Below are 23,928 nucleotides of genomic sequence, written 5' to 3' on the forward strand. Positions count from 1 at the left end.
AATTCTAATCTGGAAATACTGTAAGCTTTCAAAATTAATTATTCAGTGCCTTTGGAGAGAATCAGGAAGAGCTGTTTTCTGTGACTTGGAAATGTATGTCAAATCTTTTATTACCTTGCTCCTTTCTGTTCTCTTATATAATAATTAACATAGTGTTTTTCATACAGTACTCTTCTGTGAGCAATCCTAGAAAGTCTGTTTACTCAGTGCTTACTCCATGTCATAATAGATAAATTACTCCCCACAGAACAGGCTTGAGGGGGTCAGTTTATTACATAGAATTAATAATTTTAGGAAACTTGTAGCCAGTCAAGCCTGGTGAGCTCTGAGTATATGGCCAAAACTTAGAAATAGGTTTTAAAGCGCGTGCACACACACAATATCAAAGCTTTTTTGTTAACAGTGTTTGTTTTTGCAAGCATTATTGGGACTTTACTTTTGAAAAATATTTGAATGCTTTGGTAAAGACATAATTTGAGAATCCTATTGTTAAACTAATAGATAATGTGTATGGATGGGCGTTTGGTAGACAGGATGTATTGTTTTTAGTATGACCTACAAGTATGGTTGTTTATTACTTAGCAGTAGATTGGCACAAAATTGAAGCAAAATGATACTTAAAATTGGACCTTGTTTCTTTTCATAGCCTATTATCAGACATTCCATCAAAGAAATTAATTTTGGACTTTGCTGAAAATATATTTCCATCACCTGATCAAAATTACATTTGCCAAAGCAGTGATAAAAATGAAGAAAATGTACATTGCCCTCAACAGGGCCATTTCCTTTCAAGTCCACTCAAAACAACAAAAAAAAACAGACTACCACCTGCAAATCAAGGTTCACCATTTAAATCTGCTGTGTCTACTGTATCCTTTTACAACAAAAATAAATGGTACCTCAACCCATTAGAGAGAAAATTGATAAACGAGAATAGGTCCATTTGTCTAAAAACTAATAATGAAGACAAATCTTTTCCCGTGGTGACAGAAAAAATGCAGGGAAAACCAGTCTGCTCTAAGAGATTGAATAAAAAACCGCAAAAGAGTTTAACTTCTAAATATCAACCAAAATATAAATGCATCAAGCCTCTATCAAAGAATTCTAAAAATCCCAAGCAAAATCGAGTGGCCTATAAGCCCATTGTAGAGAAAGAGAATAATTATTATTCGGCTCAAAATAATCTGAATGCTCCTCGGGTTCTAAGCCAAAAAGTCAAACCACAAGTTACACTCCAGGGTGGAGCGGCATTTTTTGTTAGTAGAAAAAAGCCCTGTCTTAGAAAACTGACTCTGGAAAACAAGCCATTACTGGGACTCACACAAAAGAATATATCAGACGTGATCGAAGATTCTGATGTAGAGACTGTCAGTAAAAGAAAAACTTTTGAGACAAGGCAAGTGCCAAAGTGCTTGTTACTAGAAAAAGAACCAAGCATCGAGCTGCCTCATGAAAGAAGTAAAAATGAAGAGAAATCAATAAAGGTAAAGAAAACCAAATATGTAACTTTAAAAACTAACTAAAACTTCAGTATACATAATATATATATAACATGGTTGAACAAAATTTTATTTATAGTCCAAAGGACTGTTTTATGAAGCTGAATAGTATATTTTAATCACCATAAAGAATTTAGGGGCAGGGTGGAATGATGGGACTTTTCTCTCTTTTTTGGCTTAGGGAAGCCTACAACATTTTCTTGCATTAAGGTATGCATTTCATTAAATCCCCTTATTACTAAAGTCCAGAGAAACTTAGCAATTTTTACTTGGTAGTATTTTTAGAAAGTAGAAATAACAAAACTAGGGTAGTTTTAAAGTGTATGAGCATATTGCTTTTGTTTGTTTGTTTCAGCTCATTAAAGTGCTAGATTCTAGAAAATTTAGAGAAGACAAAGTATAATTTTTTTTTTTTTATACCTTGTTCTTGCTGGCTAATCCATGACATTCTGATTTTACTAATTCTTCCTATTTTTCCTGCCAAAAACACCCCTATATCTTGACTGGAGTTTTGGGTTTCGGTGATATAAGTGTGTAAGTTTATCAAAACTGATCAAATTGTATACTTTATATCTGTGAACTTTATATAAATGTACCTTAGTTTTTAAAAATGCACAATTCAGGCTAGAATTCTCAGTTTAGCAAAACAAAGTGGCAATGGGGGGGGTGGTATCTGCATTTCCATCCATCCATCTCCTGGTTAGTATTCTCCCTATCTATTTGGTAATAAAGATACAGCATTTATACAGTGATGTGATGAATTCTCTGCAACACTCTATTCTGCCTTATTTTCTTTTCTGAACTTCATTTTGTGGGGCTGGGTATTGGGTTCCGTCTAGTTTTCAGTAATCTTTGGAGGCTGGGCTTTTGTGCATCTTAAATTTGTGGAACTGAGCTCTGCTCAAGATTCTTAAGATTTTGTTAAATACCCACTACTAGTATTCATCTCTCCTAGCCAAGGATGAATCTTCTTTTCATTAGCGGGTACATCACCTTTCCCCAGCTCCTTGTGGAGCCCTGAGAAATGGTGAACTGATGCATTGTCCCATGTCTACCGAGATGTAATGGTCTTGAATAGGAGTTCTACTTTAATCAAAAGGGGTTTTTTCCTTTCCTCCCAAGCTATATATTCTCTAAGTCTTACCAGATAGTAGTGTTAATGAAATACTTGAGAATGTTTCTACTTTGCTTTTCCCCCTTCCCTGCTACTGCCCAACAAGTGGGATTTAGAAGCCTCTCCAGCTACTCCAGAGTGTTCTTTTTTTTTTTCCTTGGCTGCCTGTTTTTAAAGCTTATGACAGAAAGTTGTCCCTTCCCGTTTGGTGGCTGCTGGGGAAAATTTTGCCATTTTTGCTAATTTTTTTTTTTACTTCATTATCATAGAAGGGATGTTTTATAATCTTCAATCTACCATCTTTATCAGGAAATGTAATACATTTTTGACAGGATGACAAATTACAGTATTAAATATGTGCACTCTTATCTTTTAAAAGATTATGTACATTTAGTAAATATAGAGGAAATTTTCCTTAAAGTAGTCTGAAAATTGATTTATAATCAGTTTAAAAGTGTAATTTATAATAAACTAGATATTTTGCTTTAGGAATAAATCTATTGGGATTCATTCATGAGATAGGAAATAATAAAGAATTATAAGTTTCCTTTAATTTTCCCTACTCATTATTTTCAGGATTCATTAGGTGGAGTAGTTTCTTTAAGAGAAGGTATGCCTAATGAAAATAAGTGTTTTCCTTCAGAGGATTCTCTCAGTGAAAACAAAGCAGGTAAGTAAGAGAAAACTTCTCAAAATGAGTTTATTTACTTGTAATGATAATTCATTAGTATCAATATGGAATTATACACAGTAATATGTTCGGGTTTTTTTTATTCAGTATGTGTGCTTGTGTTTGTATCTTTGTGTTTGTCTCAGTGACACTGTTTTCTATGGTAAGCAATGCGGTGCATTTTGAAGACAAGGAGACCTTGGGCCGGAATTTAAGACAAATACTGATGCATAAGTGGTCTATGCGATGTGGTCAAGTTACTTAGGCTCCCTAGAATTCAGTCTTCTCATCACACCTACCCTACCTATCTTTTACCGAAAATAATAGGAAGGAGTACAAACAACTTATGTTATATATTTGTGATCAAAGTCCTATTGTAAGTAAGCATAATTTACGAAGCCATAGAAAGGACACTGAATTGGGCATCAGGAACCTTGGGATTTTGTCTAGGTCTGCCACTAATTAACTGTGTGATCTAGGGAGGAGATCTCTAAAGTAAGGGGTTAGTCTTCATTTTTAATTTTCTCTTAGTTCTGAAATCCCATTACTAACTCGTGGTGTCATTGTTCAAATCAACACTATTTACTAAACTATGAATATATAGAGAGGTTAATTAACATTTTATTTACCAACCAGATTCTTGGTAACTTTACCTTGTTGGTTATATCTGTAATTTTGGAAATAAATTAAAATTCTAGGAGTATATATGTTGACTATAGTGAGAAAACCGCAGTTCATAGGAAGAAAACATAGATAAAACTAAAAGCATAATCTGGAACAATAGCACTTAACAGGACTTAATGATATATATAGAAGGATTGTTCATAATGATGATTCTGAGATACACTGTTAGTAACTAGTATTTACTAGGTGCTGAATATGTACCAGGCAGTGCTAAGTGTTTAGTATGTGTTATGCTTCACATGGGTTGTGCTATTACTGATATAATACAACATGTAACAGAACAATAATGGCTTTCTCTTTACAGTAGTTGTAAAGTTTTCTTTTAATATAAATTTATTTCAGTAAACTAAATTCATTTAAAGAAAAATATTTAATGAATAAAAAATAATACAGATGGCATAAGGATATGGCAAAATTCATAAAGGTAGTATACAAATAGTAAAAGTTGATTACTTCATAATTAGTTTGTAATTTCTCACAACAACCCTAGGAAATGGGTTTGTATGCCCATTTTATAGAAGAGGGAAGAGACTTAGGTTAAGTAACTTAGCCACAGCTGATCAGACCTGTTTTGGCCTTGTTTCTAGAGAATGAGCTCTATTTTTCAATGCAAAGTTAAAAGTTTGCTTTTTGCTACATAGCCCACTTGCAACATATTTTTCTCTAGGCAACTACTATTTTAACTTTGGTCTTTAAAACTTTTTTTTTTTAAGATTTTATTTATTTGACAGAGAAAGCAGGGGGAGCAGCAGAGGGAGAAGCAGGCCCCCCACTGAGCAGGGAGCCCGATGTGGGGCTCGATCCTAGGACCCTGGGATCATGACCTGAGCCGAAGGCAGATGCTCAACTGACTGAACCACCCAGGCGCCCTGGTCTTTTTTTTTTTTTTTTAAATAGGCTGTTTATTGTGCAGTAATTTAATTTTTTTAATTTTTTTATGTATTTATTTTTTTTAAACATTTTATTTATTCATTTGAGAGAGAGACAGAGAAAGTGAGAGAGCACAAGTGGGGTGAGGGGCAGAGGGAGAAGCAGACTCCCTGCTGAGCAGAGAGCCTGATGTGGGGCCTGATCCCAGGACCCTGGGATCATGACCTGAGCCGAAGGCAGACGCTTAACTGACTGAGCCGCCCAGGTGCCCCAATAATTTTAGATTTATAGAAGAGTTATAAAGACAGTGCAGAGAGTTCCTATATATCCCTTACCCATTGTTACCATCTTATATCTCCATGATACTTTTGTCAAAGCTAAGAGACAGGTGTTATTAGTACATTACTACTAACTAAACTCTAGACTTTATTTGGAGTTCACCATCTTTTCTATTAATGCCTTCTTTCTGTTCTAGGATCCGGTCCAGGGTACCACACTGCATTTAGTTATCATGTCTCATTTGTCTCCTCTGGTCTATGACATTTACAGTCTTTTGTTTATTCCATGTTTTTCATGATTTTGACATTCTTGAGGAGTACTAGCCAGTTGTCCTATACAGTGGCCTTGAATCTTGGTTTGTCTGATCCTTGTCTCATTAATAGACTGGACCTACAGGTTTTGGGGAAGAATGCCACTAAGGGGAAGTACTCTTCTCACCACGTGACATTACAGATGATGTTAACCTCTGTCATTTGGTTAAGGTCAGGTTTGCAGGTTTCTCCCCTGTAAAATCACTCCTATTCCTTTTCCATACTCTGTTCTTTGGAAGTAAATCACTAAGTCTAGCCCATCCTTTCAGGGAGGGGATTAAGCTCCATCACCTGGAGGGGGAAGTATTTACATATTTATTTGGAAATCTTCTGTAAAGTGTTGTCTCTTCTCCTAATTATTCAATCTTTAAATGGACTCATGGACACATATTAGTAGGAACTCATAAGTATTTTATATTTTGGTTTATAATCTAACACTACAGTATTTATCCTATTGTTCAGATTGTTCTGGCTTTGACCATTGGGAGGTCTTTTCAGGTCATTCTCTTTGGCATGTCCCGTCCTTTTGTTTTTTTTGAGCACTTCTTTATTTTCTGGCACTACAGGGTGCTCCAGGCTCCTCTTGAATCTTCCCTGCCCCAGTCCTAGAATCAGCCATTTCTCTAAGGAAACTGGTTCTGTTGGGTTGCTCCTGGAGTGTCATTGCTTCTAGGCCCTGTCAGCAGACAGCTAGGAACTACATGTCTGTATACTAATGCATGTATACACACATATCTCTAGTTGTTCCTGTATCTCTCCATCTGTACATAAGCTAAGTAAACACAAGTTCGAACCTGATGTCTCTGACTCTAATCCAGTACCTCAGGGTTTATCCCTTTCTTGTTTATCCATAGCCTCCCATGGACAGTGAAAAACCTGGTTCCCACTCTTCACTGTCCACCCACTTAATTGTTCAGTCCCAGGACACCTGCACAGTAGTTTCAGAATTGTTAATTCACACTCCTGTGAGAAATACTTACCAGTTAGAGTATGATATTTACAGTCCTTTTGTCTTTAGCCTTATAATTTCTAGTTAAAACAGTTCTGAAAAGTTACTTAGATCAGCTGCCTGTTCTTCCCCTACCTCTTTATTGCAGTTATGCCGTGCAGTTCTGATACACTTACATGCATTTGTCCCAGTCTGCATTCCTTCTTGGAATCCTCCACCATCACAGCTGATGTTTAAATTTGATAAAGTTCAACTTAATTAATATTTTCTTCCATGTATTGTGCTTTTGGTGTTGTATATAAAAACATACCCAAACCCAAGTTCATGTGGATTTTTCTCTTACATTTTCTTCTAGAATTATATAGTTTTACGTTTTACATATAGGTCCATGATGCATTTTGAGTTAATTTTGTTTTTAAGATTTGATTCATTTATTTATTTGAGAAAGAGAGAAGAAGCAGAGGGAGAGGGACAAGCTGAGCATAGAGCCTGACGCTGGGCTCGATCCCACAACCCTGAGATCACGACTTGAGCTGAAACCAAGAGCCAGACACTTTAACCCATTGAGCCACCGAGGTGCCCCCCATTTTGAGTTAATTTTTATGGAAAAGTATTGTCAGGTTTTTTTTGCATATGACTGTCCAATTGTTCGAGCACCATTTGTTGACTATCCTTTCTCCATTTAATTACCTTTGCCTCTTTGTCAAAAATCAGTTGGCTGTTTTTGCGTGGGTCTGGTTGGGGCTATTTTGTTCCATTAATCTATTTGTCCTTCTGCCAATACCAGACAGTCTTGATGATTACTTGTTAAGTCTTGAAATGAAGTGACTTGAATATTTTGGTCATACTAACCTTTAAATATTTATGATTTAAAGCTTTGGGTTTATTTTGTAATATAAATTATTGTCCTTTTTTCCCCTACCAGTTTCTCCTGAGTCCATTGTCTATCCCATCTTCAGTGTGTCTTCGGTCAATACAAAAAGGTAGGGATTGCTCTTGTTTTAATGTTTAAGGTTTATTTAATTTTGAGTCCTTTGGGTATCTTTCTTTTTTGCACTATTTAATTTGGAAAATATATTTTTTCTTCCCCACTTAGGGGATATTGAGAATAAGATGAAATCAGGCCCTCTCATAGAAACTTCAAAAGAACCTAAGTGTTGAGAGAAGGGAAAAATCTTTATGGGTTTGAACAATAATAATTGCTAACATTTTTTTTTTTTAAAGATTTTATTAGAGAGAGAGAGGGAGGGAGAAGCAGGCTCCCTGCTGATCAGAGAACCTGACACGGGGCTCAATCCCAGGAACCTGGGATCTTGACCTGAACCAAAGGAAGACGCTTAACTGACTGAGGCACCCAGGTGCTCCATTTTGCTAACATTTTTATACAGTACCTGACCCATAATAAGTAGTTTATATCCTTTATCTCACTTGATTCTTACAACCTAGAAGGTAGATACTACAAATAATTCCATTTTCAGCTGAGGAAACTGATAGTAATCCAGTTACAATTGCACAGCTCTTAGGTGCAACAATCTTAGCAGCCACGACTAGAGTCCATATCTGAATTCAGCTATATTGCCTTTCCTGGGTGATAATATATTAAGAATAGTTCATGTTTAATGAGCATTTACAACCTTATGATGTAGGTACCATTATTTACCCCATTTTATAGACTAAGAAACTGACCAGAGGAGTGAATAACTTGCAGCAGCTCAGTGCTCTTATAAATCCCAGCTGAAGCTACCACTATCCTAGTCAAAGCTAAGACTGGAATGTGGGGAGGCATGGGTGGGTATGAGCAGAATAGGTGGGAAAGCTCTGGAAAAGAAGTTTCTTGTAGTCTTAACATCTTCCTAAGTGGTTTTGGTCCTTCTCTCCCCACTTGATAAATAACTGGAGGTATCGAGCAAGGAGATTCTAGCTTGGTTCTACTTTCAGGGCACCTCACCTTAAGTCATCTCAGAGATTGGGTTGGGTGGGCAACTTTCCTTTTTCCAAGGCCATATTCCTAGATTTTTGTACGTTTCCATTTTTTCATCTATGTCTTCTTTCATCACTATTTATTGAAGATCAAAACCTACCACAGTTAGCTGATAAAAGTGTATACACTAATCTAATCTAGCCTAAAGAGATATTAGGATACTATTGGTTGAATTGTTTGAAATTTCTCTTTATGTAGGACCCAAAAGGTCAGATCTCATCAATCCCTTATGGTTTAACCTATGACTTTTAATTTAGGTAGGTTACAGATTCTTCAGGCTCATTGTCTCACATTCATTTTTTGTTTAGCCGCTCATTTGGCATTTATAGAGTACTATGCGGTACTGAACTATACTGAGTTTTGGAGCTGTGAAGATAAATAACACATAGTTCTATCATGGAAGTTATGGTTGAAGGAGGACAGGCATTTAAACGAATACATATAATAAATTGTTAAAATTACTAAGGTAGAATAAAGAGGGGCGCCTGGCTGGCTCAGTCAGTTGGGTGTCTGCCTTCTGCTCAGGTCATGATATCAGGGTCCTGGGATGGAGCCCTATGTTGGGCTTCCTACTCAGCGGGGAGTCTGCTTCTCCTCTCCCCCCCCCACCCCGCTCATGCTTTCTCTCTCTCTCTCTCTGTGTCATAAATAAATAAAATCTTAAAAAAAAAAAGAAATAGATTGTGGTCATACATGCAGGGATGGGAAGAGCTGAGTTCCTTAGCAAAGGTTGCATAAACAAGGGGGGGGGTCAAGCAACCTAGAGAGTGTGTTTTATATAACAGGCATGTACCATTAGTGGTTTGTCAGAGCAGTTTAAAAGCATCGTATCTAGCGTTTTTTTTTTTTTTTATTTTTTTTTTTTATTATTATTTATTTATTTTTTTTTTATTTAAAAAATTTTTTTTTTTTAGATTTTATTTATTTGCGAGAGAGAGAATGAGAGACAGAGCATGAGAGGGAGGAGGGTCAGAGGGAGAAGCAGACTCCCTGCTGAGCAGAGAGCCTGATGCGGGACTCGATCCCGGGACTCTGGGATCATGACCTGAGCCGAAGGCAGTTGCTTAACCAACTGAGCCACCCAGGCGCCCCTCTAGCGTTTTTTAAATGGAATAATGCATCTCTCACATTTATTAACAGTAAGTTATTTAGTGAAACTTTTTTGTTTTTAGTTTTATATATGTATCTGTATTGGTCAAAATGTAAAATATATTTCTTACCATGATATTGCCAAATCAGTTGGAAAGATATTCTTCTAGTCAAATGATAACAGGGTAGCTTGGTTTAGCCTTGAAGCATTGGACAGGTTTTTCTCTAGTGTTTTGTTTTTGTTTTGTTTTTTAGCTTGTTAGTTTTCTCTGAATCTCTCGCTTTGGGCCCTTAGTTTTTTCCTTGCTGATTTTCTCTTCCCTCTACTCTCCACAGATTTTTATTCCTTTCGTCCTTGGAAAACCAAGGTCCTTTCATTATAAGACGAGAGTTACAAACTCAGGGCCTACAGAGATTGGGTGGAGGTTGGAGCCAACTGAAGAATGCATACCTCATCTAAAAGCATGCGCTGTGTTAGTTGCATTCTTTGAAGACATAGTGGTCTGGTGATCTTATAGTGTCTCTTGCAATATTGGAAATACACATTTTTAAGTGAAATCTCTAGATTTTGAAATATTGGTAGCTAATCCAAAGTTTTAAACACTGTGTAAGCCAATCAAAACATACCTGCTAGCTGGATTTGGCCCGAGAGCCTCCAGTTTATAACCTCCGTAAGCCAATCCCAACATTCTTTCCTAATGAGAACAGGTTGCCTCAACACCATCTATCCAGCCAAAATATTTTTTTCCTAAGTATTTGAGAATAGTGGGGTGGTGTATTAGGTATGAGGACAAGTGAATATATTAGCCTCATTCAACTGCCCAAGTAAAGAGTTGTTGGATCATAATATGCTGGTGGCTAACTTCCTGTGGAACTGTGAGGTTCAATAATAGAATCTACTTATTTGGGGCGCCTGGGTGGCTTAGTCGTTGGGCATCTGCTTTCGACTCAGGTCCTGGTCCCGGGGTCCTGGGATCAAGCCCCACATTGGGCTCCCTGCTCGGCGGGAAGCCTGCTTCTCCCTCCCCCACTCCCCCAGCTTGTGTTCCCTCTCTCGCTGTGTCTCTCTCTGTCAAATAAATAAGTAGATTTTTTTTTTTAAAAGACTTTATTTGCTGTGGTGTTACAGGAATTTCTTTATGCCTACATGGGTAAACATTGTCCTAAAATTTGGCAAAGCAAAAAAAAAAAAATTTACTTTTTAAGGAGGAAGTCAACTTAAGACTGCGTATGTGCATCTGATACTATAAATGAGAGTCCCTTGGACTTGGAGTTAGAAGATGAGGATTTGTGTCTTACTGCCACTCTTTACTAGTTACTTTACCTGGAGGAAACTACTGATCCTCTCTGAGTGGGCCTCAGGTTTCTCATAGTTCTGAGCCCTATTACTTCATCAAGTTACTGTCAATAGAGAGCAATAAAAATTGCAAGGTGCTCTGCAAGTATTATGTACATATCTGTTTTCTTTTTATTGTAATTCCTCAGATATTTTTAATTTGTTAAATAATATTAAATATTAAATTATTAACTTTCATTTCAAAGATCTTTAGTTGACGAACAGTCTTCTGTGGGATCCGTCATATCTGCTAACTTCTTGAAGCAGATCAACACGCAGAAAAGTACTAATACCAGAGATGCAAATAAAGAAACAAAAGAGCAGCTCATCATTGTGAGTAAATTTAAAACAAAGCTCCTCCTGTTTTGTGGCTCTCACATACAGAACATGAAGTCAGACATGTTGTCTTAGCATAGTTAACATGGTTTAGAGACATTATGAGTCTTGTAAATGCCAGCTTTGTTGTAGTGATAGCACTTAAAGCTAGTCAAGTAGATTTTCAAACTCATAATGTTAGGCAATGCTAGTAATTTAGTAGAATGCTAATGAATCAGTTGTCTCCGGATAAGGAAAATTATTGTTGATCCACAAAAGATGTAATGAGCATAGCTACACTGTAATAGACCTGGGCTTGGCAAATTATGGCCATGGACCAAATCTGAACCATGGCCTCTAAACTAAGAATAGCTTTGATGTTTTTAAAGGGTTGGAAAAAAGAGAATAATATGAGACAAAAAGAGCCTAAAATATTTTCTATCTGGCCTTTTGCAGAAAAAGTTTTACAATCCCAGTATTCATTCAGAGCTTGGTGTTTTCAGTAGCATTAAATATTGCCTCATGAGATAGAATGGAAGTTAATAAGCCATAAAAATTGAATATTCCTGACTTTCCTACATTCATGAATTTATCATGCCAAATTTAGGAAAGTTTTCTGAACTTTTATTATGTATTTATTTTTTTAATCAACTTTTGGGGCAAAGAATTTTAATATTCCTAATCACTTAAGGAAAAAATACTATATAATGAATATACAAGGCCTGAGATTTTTGCCCTGCCTCTTTGAAACAAGGCCTTTTCACGGCTCTCATTTAAGAGCTTAATAAAGAAGCACTATTGTTCATCTTAGCTATTATCTTTATGATTTAATCTGATTCCTTCTAGAATTATGGATCCAGCCAAGGGATCTTGATTTTTTTTATACCATCAAAGAGACAGTTTGATTTCTTTCATCAATTTATTGCATTTTTAGGTCTCTTCTCATTCCATTTTGTTTAGTAGATGGGGGAAGAGCATATAGTAACCAGACTTTCATTTAGTATTTTACTCGTGCCAGCATAAAAGAAAAATAGGAAGAAATTTGAGTGAGTAGTTACATGAACTAAAATACAGAACTATTTGTGATATGTTTAAGATGGGCTTTTTCTTTTTCTTTTCCCGATTACAGGACGCAGGTCAGAAACACTTTGGAGCCACCATGTGTAAGTCTTGCGGTATGATCTACACTGCCTCCAGTCCTGAAGATGAACTGCAGCATGTTCAGCATCACTACAGATTTCTGGAGGGCATCAAATACACAGTAAGTCAAAAGTAGTCTTTCAGTTTGTTCTAAAAGTAAAACTGCCTTAAAAGATACATTTCTTTTGCTTAAACATTGAAAAGATATATATATATATATCCATAAATACCATCTGCAGTTTTGTTTTCTAAATATTTGAGGCTGACAGTATTTAAAAGCTACCTTTTATAAAAGTGCCAGTTCAAACTTTCTATCCTAATATAAGAGAAGTATTGTCCTAGGCTGAGTGAACACCCTTCATCCTTAATTCTAGCCTTTTGAGCAGAGCTGAACAATTAGGATACAAAACTCAAAGACTTGAGGAGACCTCACTTCCCTGCACCTCCTCACTTTACTTTTTTCTTTGTAGATAGGATTAGAAAAACAACTTTTCTGTGACTTCTCCAGGCTTTTTCTTTTCTGATAGGAGAGGTTCCATCTTTTTGTCAAGCACCTTTCTAGCCCAGTACATCCTGCTGTTGGCCTTTGTGACTGTTCCTGCTACTCAAATGCATTTCCTTTTTTCCTCTATTTTTAATGTGGTTCATTAAAGCTCTGCTTACCCTAGCCCTCCCCCACCTTCCTACTCCTAATAATTCATCATTTTTTCTCTATATTCCTATGAAGGGCTCTTTAATTGACTTCATCTTATTTTGTAGTAGATTATGTACATGTCTCCCACTAGGGTGTCAGCCTCCTGAGGACAGGCCCTGTATTTTAGGCATCTTTTATTTCCTTCCTCACATCCCTTGAGATGGATTGTGTCTTTTTTTATATCATTCATTGTTCATCTTTTTGTTCTCTCCAGACTATTTGATGTTTTTTTCTCTCTTTTTCAAATTAAACTATGACTTTTTTTTCTTTTTGTCAGGGCTGGAAAAAAGAACGCGTAGTAGCAGAGTTTTGGGATGGGAAAATTGTGCTGGTCCTGCCACATGATCCAAGTTATGCTCTCAGAAAGGTATGGAACATAAAAGTTTTTTAATCCTTGTTCTCCTCCTACTCCCTTTTTCTCCCCTTAGCAAGAAATCAACCTAAGTATGAAACACCTCCCTGAGAGCTAATCCACCTTGGTGTGCATGCAAGGATGACTCTCATAGTGGCTTATACAAAACTAAATTTAGAATTATAAGACAAAGTGTCAGTCAAAGATTAAAGAAAACAGTTATCTGTTTTATCCTTTACCTTCATTTTCACTTGTGAAAGATAAACTAAACTTTTTAATATTGAGAAATTACCCCAGAGTCTTTTTCTGTGTTGGTATTGTCTGTTTCTTGGGCTGGATGTTGAGCCCCCCAGTGAACAGTGAATAAAGCTGAAACAAAATCTCTTCTGGCACTTCCCACTCCTTACTCCCCCAGGAGTCTGCATTTCTTTCTGCTGAAAGTGATCTGTAAAATAGGTTTTTCAAACCCTGTTTCCAGAGTGGCAGATACATGCATCAATAGTGAAATAAATTGGGGAGTGTATAAATTTAGGGAATAGAGGTAAAAGAAGCTAAAATGATAGTAATCATAAATTAATCTCTTTTGGTTTTTAACATCATTAGGTGGAGGACGTCCAAGAACTTGTTGATAATGAATTGGGCTTCCACCAAGCTGTTCCCAGATGTCCAAACAAAACCAAGACTTTTCTCTTCATATCTGATGAAAAGAGAGTAGTTGGGTGTTTAATTGCAGAGCCCATCAAACAGGTATGGTATATGTCTTTTAAATTATTGGCATAATGTGTGAGCAAAATAAAGTAGTTGGGTGAAATCTCAATAAGCATTTAAGAATGCTACCATTGATGACTTTTTTCCCTACTAAAGTATCCTTGACCATATGAATAATTGAAATCTTTTATTTCTATTATATTTGGTATTTTGTCATATGTAAGCAGAATAAGTCAGTCAGTCTTATGTTCATGTAGTCATTTCCATACCCGGACTATAAAATATAGTGATTTTAAATAAGCAAATCTGTAGAGCCCAGATGTTGAACATGTGGTTTAGTGCAGGTTAATGTAGCTGGCAAAATAATTATTGTCCCTTAATTAGAATCTATTTTAGGTGCTAATTAGCAATGTTCTGGAAGAGGAGTTGGCAAACTTCAGCTCATGGACCAAGTGTAGCCCACTACCTGTTTTATAAATAAAATTTTATTGGAACACAGCTATGTTTATTTATTTCCATATTATCTGGGGTTGCTTTTGTAACAGATCACCTGGCTCAAAGAGCCTAAAATATTTACAACTTGGCCCTTCACAGAAAAAGGCTGCCAACTTTTGTTCTAGAATAGAGATAGTTTTTGCCTTCAAGGAGCTTATAGTATAATCTTTAGCTAGAGAGAATTATAGTTCAAATGTGTTCTTTTTACTTGACTTTATAGTATCCCACACTTACATCTCCTTCCTTTTAAAAATACTGTTTCAATATGTCTTAAAATGATACTAGCATAAATTTATCCTATACCTTTGTGTAAGTGCCTCCCTTTCTCCTCTCATTTCTACTATCTTTTTTTTTTTTTCTTAAAGATTATATATATTTATTTGAGAGAGCGCATGCACAAGCAGGGGGAGGGGCAGAGGGAGAGGAAGAACCAGACTCCTAGCTGAGTGGGGAGTCTGATGCGGGGCTTAATCACAGGACTGGGATCATGACCTGGGCCAAAGTCAGATGCTTGACCGACTGAGCCACCCAGGTGCCCCTCATTTCTACTATCTTTATTGTTCTTCCTTATTTTTTCTTTTTATCTGCTTTTTCATTGTATATATACGTGAGATATATATATATGTGTGTGTACACACACAATATAGTGTCTCTTATGGGTTTATCAGAAAATGGAGAGAAAAGTAGCTGGTTTATATTAGTGATCAGTTTGGCCTTTTCTTTCATTTTAAAGAAGTAGACTATTTATGTAGTGATGTTAGACAAATATAGCCAAACATATTGTCTTCTACTTTTTCTTATTTCTTATTTCAAAAGCAAAGTTTTCTTGATGGTAGATTAAAACTTAATTAAGTACCCACGTATCAGAACAGCTACATTTAAAAATAGTGACAATACCAAATGCTGGCAAAGATGCAAGGAAACTAGATCTTTTAGACATTGTTGGAACGTAAAATGTTAAGACTGCAAAACATTTGGCGGTTGTTTTTTTTTTTTGGTTTTTTTTTTTGTCTTTTTTTAAGACATATTTATTTCAGAGAGAGGGAGAGAGAGTGCATGTATGTGCACACAGTAGGGAGGGCAGAGGGAGAAGAAGAGAGAGTCCCAAGCAGACTCCATGCCAAGCCCGGCACCAACACGAGGCTCGGTCTCACAACCTGGAGATCATGACCCAAGCTGAAGCCAAGAGTTGGACACTCAACCAACTGACCACCGTGATGCCCTGGCAGTTTCTTAAAAAATTAATCATATGTTTTTCATATGACCCAGCAATCCTGTTCCTGGGCATTTATCCCAGAGAAATGAAAACTTATTCTACACAAAAGCCCATACCTGAATGTTCATAGCAGCTTTATTTGTAGTAGTCAAAGCCTGGAAACAATGAAAGTGTTCTTCAGTAGGTGAATGATTACACAGCTGGTACATTCATACAATGGAATATGACTTAGCAATAAAAAGGAACAAACTGTTGATATATGCAACAACTTGGATAGATGTCAAGGACATTGGCTAGTGAAAAAAAGACGATCTCAAAAGGTCACATGATGTATGATTCCATTTATTTGACATCCTCAAAATAACAGAATTATAGAGATAGAGAACATATTGAAGTAGCCAGGGCTTAGAGATGGTGGAGGAGAAAAGGTGGGTGTCGCTATACAGAGGTAGCAAGAGAAAGATCTTTGAGATGGTACAGTAGCTCTTTGTACGGGTTAGCTGTGGTGGTGCTTAAATGAGTATACACGTATGATGAATTGTTCCGTGATATGGAACTATATGCATACATTATACTTACGTTAATTCCTTGGTTTTGGTATTGTACTATAGTTATGGGAAATATAACCATTGGAGGAAACCGGGTGAAGGATACATTATTTCAAAATAGAAAGTTTAAAAAGATCCTTAAATACCAACCAAATTTCATAGTTAATATGCAAAAATCTTCTTTAGTATTACCAGTTTTTCAGGATATCATAAATATAGTTTAGGCTGGAGAGAATGGGAGAAGTTTATGTACTGGATTAAAAGTAAGAGTCTGATTTTTATAATTTTTTAATCTGAAGAAGGAAGTTTCATAATGGTCTGTAATACACTAGAACGTAGGAATATCTCAACACCAGTAGTTGTTTTTTTTTTTTTAAGCATTGTGTGACTAAATGGATAAGAATTCAAAAAGTATCAGAATTTTAACATTTTTGGTGAAGGCATAACAAGATTAATTTTAGATACTTAAGTCTTATTTAAGGAATGGCTTTTAAAAAGAAATGTGAACTCAACTGTACTGTTAGCTCTAGATGCGTCTGTATATCATTGCAGGCCTTCCGTGTCCTTTCTGAACCAATTGGTCCAGAATCCTCAAGCTCTAAAGAATGTCACCGGGCTTGGCAATGTTCAGATGTACCAGAACCTGCAGTCTGTGGAATAAGTAGAATCTGGGTCTTCAGACTAAAACGAAGAAAGCGCATCGCACGACGATTGGTAGATACTGTCAGGTAAGAAATAAAATAAAATGGATCTAGACCCAGATTAGCTTTCTCAGAACCTTTGCCGGCTCATGAGTCAAAGCGAACGATGTTGTTAAGACACTTCTGTTTAAATACTACCAAAGTCAGGCTAAGGCAAGTGTTGGCACTGGGGGAAAAACCCCACTAGATGTACTCAATTTAGGGCACAACATTCCAAGTGTGAAACATGATAGCCCAGTGCTCATCAAACTACCTGCAGTAAAAAACTAGTTTAATTATAGACCGACACTTTAATAAAATGAGATGAATTGCTAGAAAATGAAATAGAAAAACAAAACAGAAAATACAAGCCCACATTTTTATTGGATTCAGCAGATGTAAATAAAAGTTAACACTGCAATAAATATAATTTCTACAAACAAAATACAGGTTTAAAAAAAGAATTACGGAAATTGTACATGTTCATTGACTAGTGTGTGACCAGGTATAATTAATGAAGACTTAATATAATTCACAAGTGTAACTAAAATGGAAAAGTGAGTTAGCAAGGCAACCCACAAAATGGGAGAAAATATTTGCAAATCATTTATCTAATATATCCAGCATATATGAAAGAACTCTTACTACACAACAATAAAAAGACACATAGCCCAATTTCAAGATGGGCAAAGGATTTCAATACACAGTTCTCCAAAGAAGAAATACATAAGGCTCCTATCAAGGATTTGCAAACCAGGGACGCCTGGGTGGCTCAGTCAGTTAAGCGTCTGCCTTCGGCTCAGGTCATGATCCCAGAGTCCTGGGATCGAGCCCCACATCGGGCTCCCTGCTCAGCGGGGAGTCTGCTTCTCCCTCTCCCTCTGCCTGCCGCTCTGCCTACTTGTGCTCTCTATCTCTCTGTCAAATAAATAAATAAAATCTTTAAAAAAAAAAAAAAAAAGGATTTGTAAACCAAAACCACGATGAGACACCACACTGACTAGCATGACTATAAATTTTTTTATTTTTATTTATTTTATTTTTTTTAAAGATTTTATTTATTTATTCATGAGAAACAGAGGCAGAGGGAGAAGCAGGCTCCCCGCAGAGCAGAGAGCCTGATGCAGGACTTGACCCCAGGACCCTGGGATCATTGAGCCAAAGACAGATGCTTAACCGACTGAGCCACCCAGGCGTCCCTATAAATTTTTTTTAAAAGGGGGAAAATAACAAATATTGGTGAAGATGTGGAGGAAATTGGGATCCTTACATTTTGCTGGTAGGAATGTAAATGGTACAGCTGCTGTGGAATAGTCTGGTAGTTTCTCAGAAAACTAAACTTAACCATATGACCCAGCAATTCTGCTCCTAGGTATATGCTCAAAAGAAATGAAAGCATGTGTCCATATAAAAACTAATACATGAAGCTTCATAACAGCATTATTCGTAAGAGCCAAAAAAGTGTAAACAACCAAATTCATGATTAATGGATAAATACAATGTGGCATTTCCATACAATAATACAATGGGATCTTATTTGGCCACAGAAAGGAATGAAGTATTAACCTCTACTACAACATGGATGAACCTTGGAAACAATATGCTAATTGGAATAAGCCAGTCACAAAAGGCCCTGTATTGTATGATTCCATTTACAGAAAATATCTAGAACAGGCAAATCCATAGATAGAAAATAGACTAGTAGTTTCCAGGGACTAAGGGCAGGGTGAATGGAGAGTGACTGCAGATCGGTACAGGGTTGCTTTTTGGGGTGATGAAAATGTTCTGGAATGGATATTGGTAGTTGCACAGTGGTGTGAATATACGAAAAACCACTGAATTGCACACTTTTAAAGGGTGAGTTTTATGATGTATGAATTGTATATCAATAAAAAATTGTGATTTGCCATTTTAAACTCCCAGGTTCACACTTGGAACGAACATTTAATTACTTGAAGTTTCTTCTGTGACAAATGAACTTACTTTTTGCTTGTTAATGTACCTGATCTAGGTTGGCTGGATGAGTTTCACAAAACTTATTCTCTCGACTTCTATTCCTAAGATAACAGGTTACAATCCAGTGACCACACTTTGACCAGACCAGGGACCATGCTTTGAGTAGCGCTAGTCAAGCCTGTTGAGTCCTATACACTTTTTTTTTTTAAAGATTTTATTTCTTTATTTGACAGAGAGAGAGAGCACAAGCAGGGGGAGTGGCAGGCAGAGGCAGACAGAGAAGCAGCCTCCCCGCAGAGCAAGGGAAGCCCGATGTGGGACTCGATCCCAGGACCCCAGGATCATGACCTGAGCCGAAGGCAGTTGCTTAACCAACTGAGCCACTCAGGCGCCCTGAGTCCTATACACTTTTTAAGAAAGAACACCCAAAACCACTGTGGGATCCAGTGTTGGGCCATAATCCTAGTCCCCTGCACATTCCTTATAAAGGGGGACAGTGAGAAAAATTAGTGTCTCTAAAGATTTTTATTTGACAGTTAATTATGAAATATCTCTACTTTCTGTATTTTATGTTAGGAGATGCATACATTTGGCATGGGGAAAACCAGTATCTAACCTAGCTCCACCAGTCTGTAGTCCAGTGCTTCTCAAACGTGAAAGTGTGTATCAATCACCTGGGGATCTTGTTAAAATGCAGGTGTGATTCAGTAGGTTGGGGTGGGGCCTGAGATTCTGCATTCCTGATAAGCTCCCAGGGGATGATGAATGTTGCTGGTCTGTAGATCGTACTTTGAGTACCAAAGCAATAGGTTATCTATAAGCAATAATGAATAAAAATTAAGTTGCCTTTAATGGAGAAATAAAAACATTCATTTGAGAACACATCTTTCTTCTCATGCCCAGGAATTGAAGATACAGGTAGCATAATTGGCAGCTATCCTGTATATGAGGAGCCTTGGGCAATATATATTTAAATCCCCACAAGAGTAGAATATTGTTCATGGTTGTTTTACCTAAGAAGCAACTGAGGCTCACCTGGGATTATTAGTACACGTCTATACTGATAGGTGAATAAAAGGACAGAGTTAGGACTCAAACCCACAGATCTAATGTTCTTTCCATAGCTGATATCACTTATAAAGATAGTAAGACCTGTTTAATATTTTGCTTTGGATTCTAGTAAATTTAGCAATAAACTTTGTACGAAATTACATAGTATACCATATGCTTTTATCTTCTAATTGAATCCAATCTTTAATTTTTTATTTTTTGAAATAATTTCAAACCTATAAAAGAGTACCAGAAATAGTAAAAAGAAGCCCTTATTTACCTTTGCCCAGATTCATCAAGTTTTAACATTTACTTTCTTCCTGAATTATTTAGAAGTAAGTTATGTACATTATGCCCCTTTAGCCCCTCGTACTTCATTCAGTGTGTATTTCTTAAGACCAAGATAAAAGGTAGTCTCTTTCATAAGCATACTTCAGTCATCAAACACAGGGTATTTAATGTTAATGTAATGCTTTTATCTGATGTATAGTTCATATTTCCATTTTGTCATTTGTCTTCAAACGTCCTTCCTAGCATTTTTTTTTTCCTGCCAGGATCACATTGCACGTAGTTGTCCTAGCTCTTTCCTCTTCATCTTCCTTCACTTGGAACAGTTTCTTAGTCTTTGTCTTTTATGGCATTGAAGAATTTGAAGAGTACTGGCCGGTTATTTTTGGAATATCCTTCAATTTTGTTGAATTCTTTTAACCATTTCATTTTATTACTTTTAATCCTAGTTGAGCTGGGTCAGGAGAGTTGTGGTCAAAATGCAGGTTAGTTTTTGCCTCCTTAAAGCTCTGAGCGTGTGGTATGGTTGAGGAGAGTAGTTGTTGGTTAAAATTGTTGATGGTGGTTTTTTGGTTTTCATGAACTGTGGCTTTTAGTCAGCAATATTATCGTCTATTCCTTGCTCATTACCATGGGTCCCCTGGAGTCAGCTAGATGGTTTTTACAGCTCCTTTTGCCTCTCAGCAGAATTTTTTCTGGACCTCAGTTTGCTCCTCTGTGAAATGGTATCATTAGACTTCCATCTCTAAAATCTAAGGCATTAAATCACTTTATCACTTAATTTTTATTTTAATCAAGAGTATTTAAAGAGATTGAAATTTTATATTTGGATTGCTTTAAAATAAATTATGTTTATGATTAGTTGGAATTTTAAGTTGGTTCCATTGTTAAATTGTCTTTTCCTCTTCTTTAGGAATTGCTTCATGTTTGGCTGTTTTCTCAAGATTGACGAAATAGCATTTTCTGACCCAACACCAGATGGCAAGTTATTTGCAACCAAATATTGCAACACCCCTAATTTCCTTGTATACAATTTTAATAGTTGAAGCCAGTGTCTACTATAGAACAGTTACTGTGTGGATGAGTTCAGATAGCCCCATATCATATAATATTTAGCAAATATCAAAATAAATATACTAAGATACACACATACACAAAAACCTGTATCGGTTTTGTTCCTTATGAATTGAAAAGTGAGGGATAAATTTGTTGAAAATTATCTGGGGATTCAAAAAAAAATTTTTTTTGGATAATATATACTGACTAGCACTGGAATCCTTAATTATGAAACTTTGTAGCTATTACTGGAAAATGACATGCCTCCTACATAAAAACACTGACAAAGCAAGATGGTTTCCACAGATATGTGACCACTTACCTTTTATAAAGCACACTTTTGCACCAGGATTACTTCATGCCCAATCAGAAGCAAACAGCAAAATTTAAAGACAGGCAAATAATTTCCATGCCCAGTCTTTAAAGGTAATTCCTGAATTCTGTACACAAATTCTCACTTTATAGGTATTGGCTGGAGCAATTCAGTTTGAACAGATTTAGTAAGTATTTTGAATTTTTAATTTGTAAGAGGGCTTTCCCCTCTTTATGGTAAAGAATGAGTAAAATTTCCATATCCTTTTATGTAGAACAGATTTCTGTAGCTTAAGGTTTTAATCCTTTTGAAAATCATATTAAGCACAATGTACCTGTCATCGGATCCAAATACAGTTAAACGTAGTAATTGCACTATTGTCATTTCATGACCTTTGGGAGTGTGAAAATGCTAATTTGTGCTGCTTACCTTCAGTGCGCTTGTTGCTGGGGATTGACGGCATTAACAGAATGGACCCCCAGTTGGATTAGATGATTCATATGGTTACATTTTTAAAACTTTTGCATGTTTAAAATACATCTGACTTGTTCTGAGGAGTCTGGCTGCCGTGCTGACAAAGTGAATAGTAATATATAACTGAGGTCAGTAAATCAATGTATGTAGGTGGATGGGTCAGAGAATGTGATGACATTATGTAAACACACCTCAGTATGCACACATTTTTCTAGTATAATTCTTGGATACTTACTTTGAAGAGCAAAGAATATTTTGATTCTAAAATTCATGTAACTGCTTACCTGGCAGTAGGACTCTAGGGAAGTAGTTTTCCGGGTTATAACTCTGTAGAATCAGTTCATCTGCATTCTTTTATTTGCCTGTAAGTTAACATGTTCCCAAAATTTAAAAGCCTGGATTCCAAAAAGAATGTGGAAGTGTTAAAATGTGTGTAATATGCAAATATTTTAATGCTGTTCTCTGCACTGCTGTTTTTGTTTTAAATATTTTATTTAAAAATTTTTATTAACATTATTTTGCTTGCTCAATGCTTTGTGATGAATCAATTAAAATTCCTTTCAATGTTCTCTGTCTCTTCTCATATACAACCAAATGTATTGATTTTCTTTCCAGATTATTTTTGTGATTATAGAAACAGTACATGCTCATTGATTGTAAAAACCAATCATTGAAAAGAGATCCACACGAAAACCTGCCCACTGGACGTTTATAGCAGCTTTATTCATAATTGCTAAAACTTGGAAGCAACCAAGATGTCCTTCAGTAGATGAATATACATCCAGACAATGGAATATTATTCAGTGCTAAAAAGAAATGAACTATCAAGCCCCAAAAAGGCAGAGAAACCTTAATATTACTGAATGAAAGAAGCTAATGCGAAAAGGTTACATACTGTATGATTCCGACTGTATGATAGTCTGGAAAAGGCAAAACTATGGAGACAGTAAAAAGATCAGGTGTTCGGCGGGGAGGGAGGGATGAATAGGTGGAACACAGGATTTTTAGGGCAGTGAAACTAGTCTGTATGACACAAAAGGGTGGATACACTTCAAACGTTTGTCCAAACCCACAGAATGGACAATACCAAGAGTAACCCCCTAATTTGTCAGTGTAGGTTCATCAGCTGCAACAAATGTCCCACTCTAATAGGGGATGTTGATAGTGGGGGAGGCTGTGCATGCTGGGGGGAAGGGAGTATATGGAAATCTCTGCTTCCTCCTAATTTTGCTATGAACTTAAAATTGCTCTAAAAAAATGAAATTTAACAAAAACAAGAAAAGGATAATCTGAAAAATTATAGCCAAGGAGACATGACAACTAAATGTAATGTGGGATCCTGGAACAGAAGAGGACATTAGGTGAAAACCAAATAAATCTAAATTAAGTATACTTTAGGTAATGTATCAATATTGGTTTGTTGGTTTGTTAATGGTGACAAATATACTAACTTAAAATGTTGAGAGTAGGGGAAGCTAGGTGTGGAGTATATGGGAATTCTCTGCAATTTTTCTGTAAATCTAAAACTTCTTTAAAAGTTTATTTTTAAAAATGTACACCTTATTTATCAAACACCTTCATAATTACTACCCAGGGTAAAAAAATAAAACACTGCCTCATGTTCTCTTCAATCATCATTTTCCTCAAATGTTACTACCGTTTTTTTTAAAGATTTTATTTATTTGAGAGAGCACAAGTGGGGGGTCGGGCTGGGGGGCAGGGAGAGGGAGAAGCAGATTCCCTGCCATTGGGAGCCCGACTTGGGGCTCAATCCCAGGACCCCGGGATCATGACCTGAGCCAAAGGCAGATGCTTAACCAACTGAGCCACCCAGGTGCCCCATAACTACCTATTATGTCTA

General features: G+C 36.4%; 1 protein-coding gene across 1 annotated transcript; it reads left to right on the top strand.

The window, feature by feature from the left end:
* Positions 1–550: 550 nt before the first annotated feature.
* ESCO2 (establishment of sister chromatid cohesion N-acetyltransferase 2) lies at positions 551–21,405 on the top strand. The gene is made up of 10 exons (XM_021698756.1): positions 551–561; positions 647–1,484; positions 3,190–3,283; positions 7,302–7,359; positions 10,989–11,115; positions 12,227–12,358; positions 13,209–13,298; positions 13,887–14,030; positions 16,803–16,978; positions 21,138–21,405. Exons 1-10 carry the CDS (start codon positions 551–553, stop codon positions 21,268–21,270), a joined length of 1,803 nt encoding a protein of 600 aa, XP_021554431.1. The 3' UTR covers positions 21,271–21,405.
* Positions 21,406–23,928: the final 2,523 nt, after the last annotated feature.

Source organism: Neomonachus schauinslandi, chromosome 2 (genome assembly GCF_002201575.2).
Source record: "Neomonachus schauinslandi chromosome 2, ASM220157v2, whole genome shotgun sequence".
In the NCBI taxonomy this organism is placed as follows: Eukaryota; Metazoa; Chordata; class Mammalia; order Carnivora; family Phocidae; genus Neomonachus; species Neomonachus schauinslandi.

Excerpts from the sequence above, each read along its gene's own strand:
- ESCO2 (XM_021698756.1), top strand. Across the intron at positions 3,284-7,301 it reads TCTCAGTGAAAACAAAGCAG|TTTCTCCTGAGTCCATTGTC; the intron begins GTAAGTAAGAGA and ends TTCCCCTACCAG. Across the intron at positions 12,359-13,208 it reads TGGAGGGCATCAAATACACA|GGCTGGAAAAAAGAACGCGT; the intron begins GTAAGTCAAAAG and ends TCTTTTTGTCAG.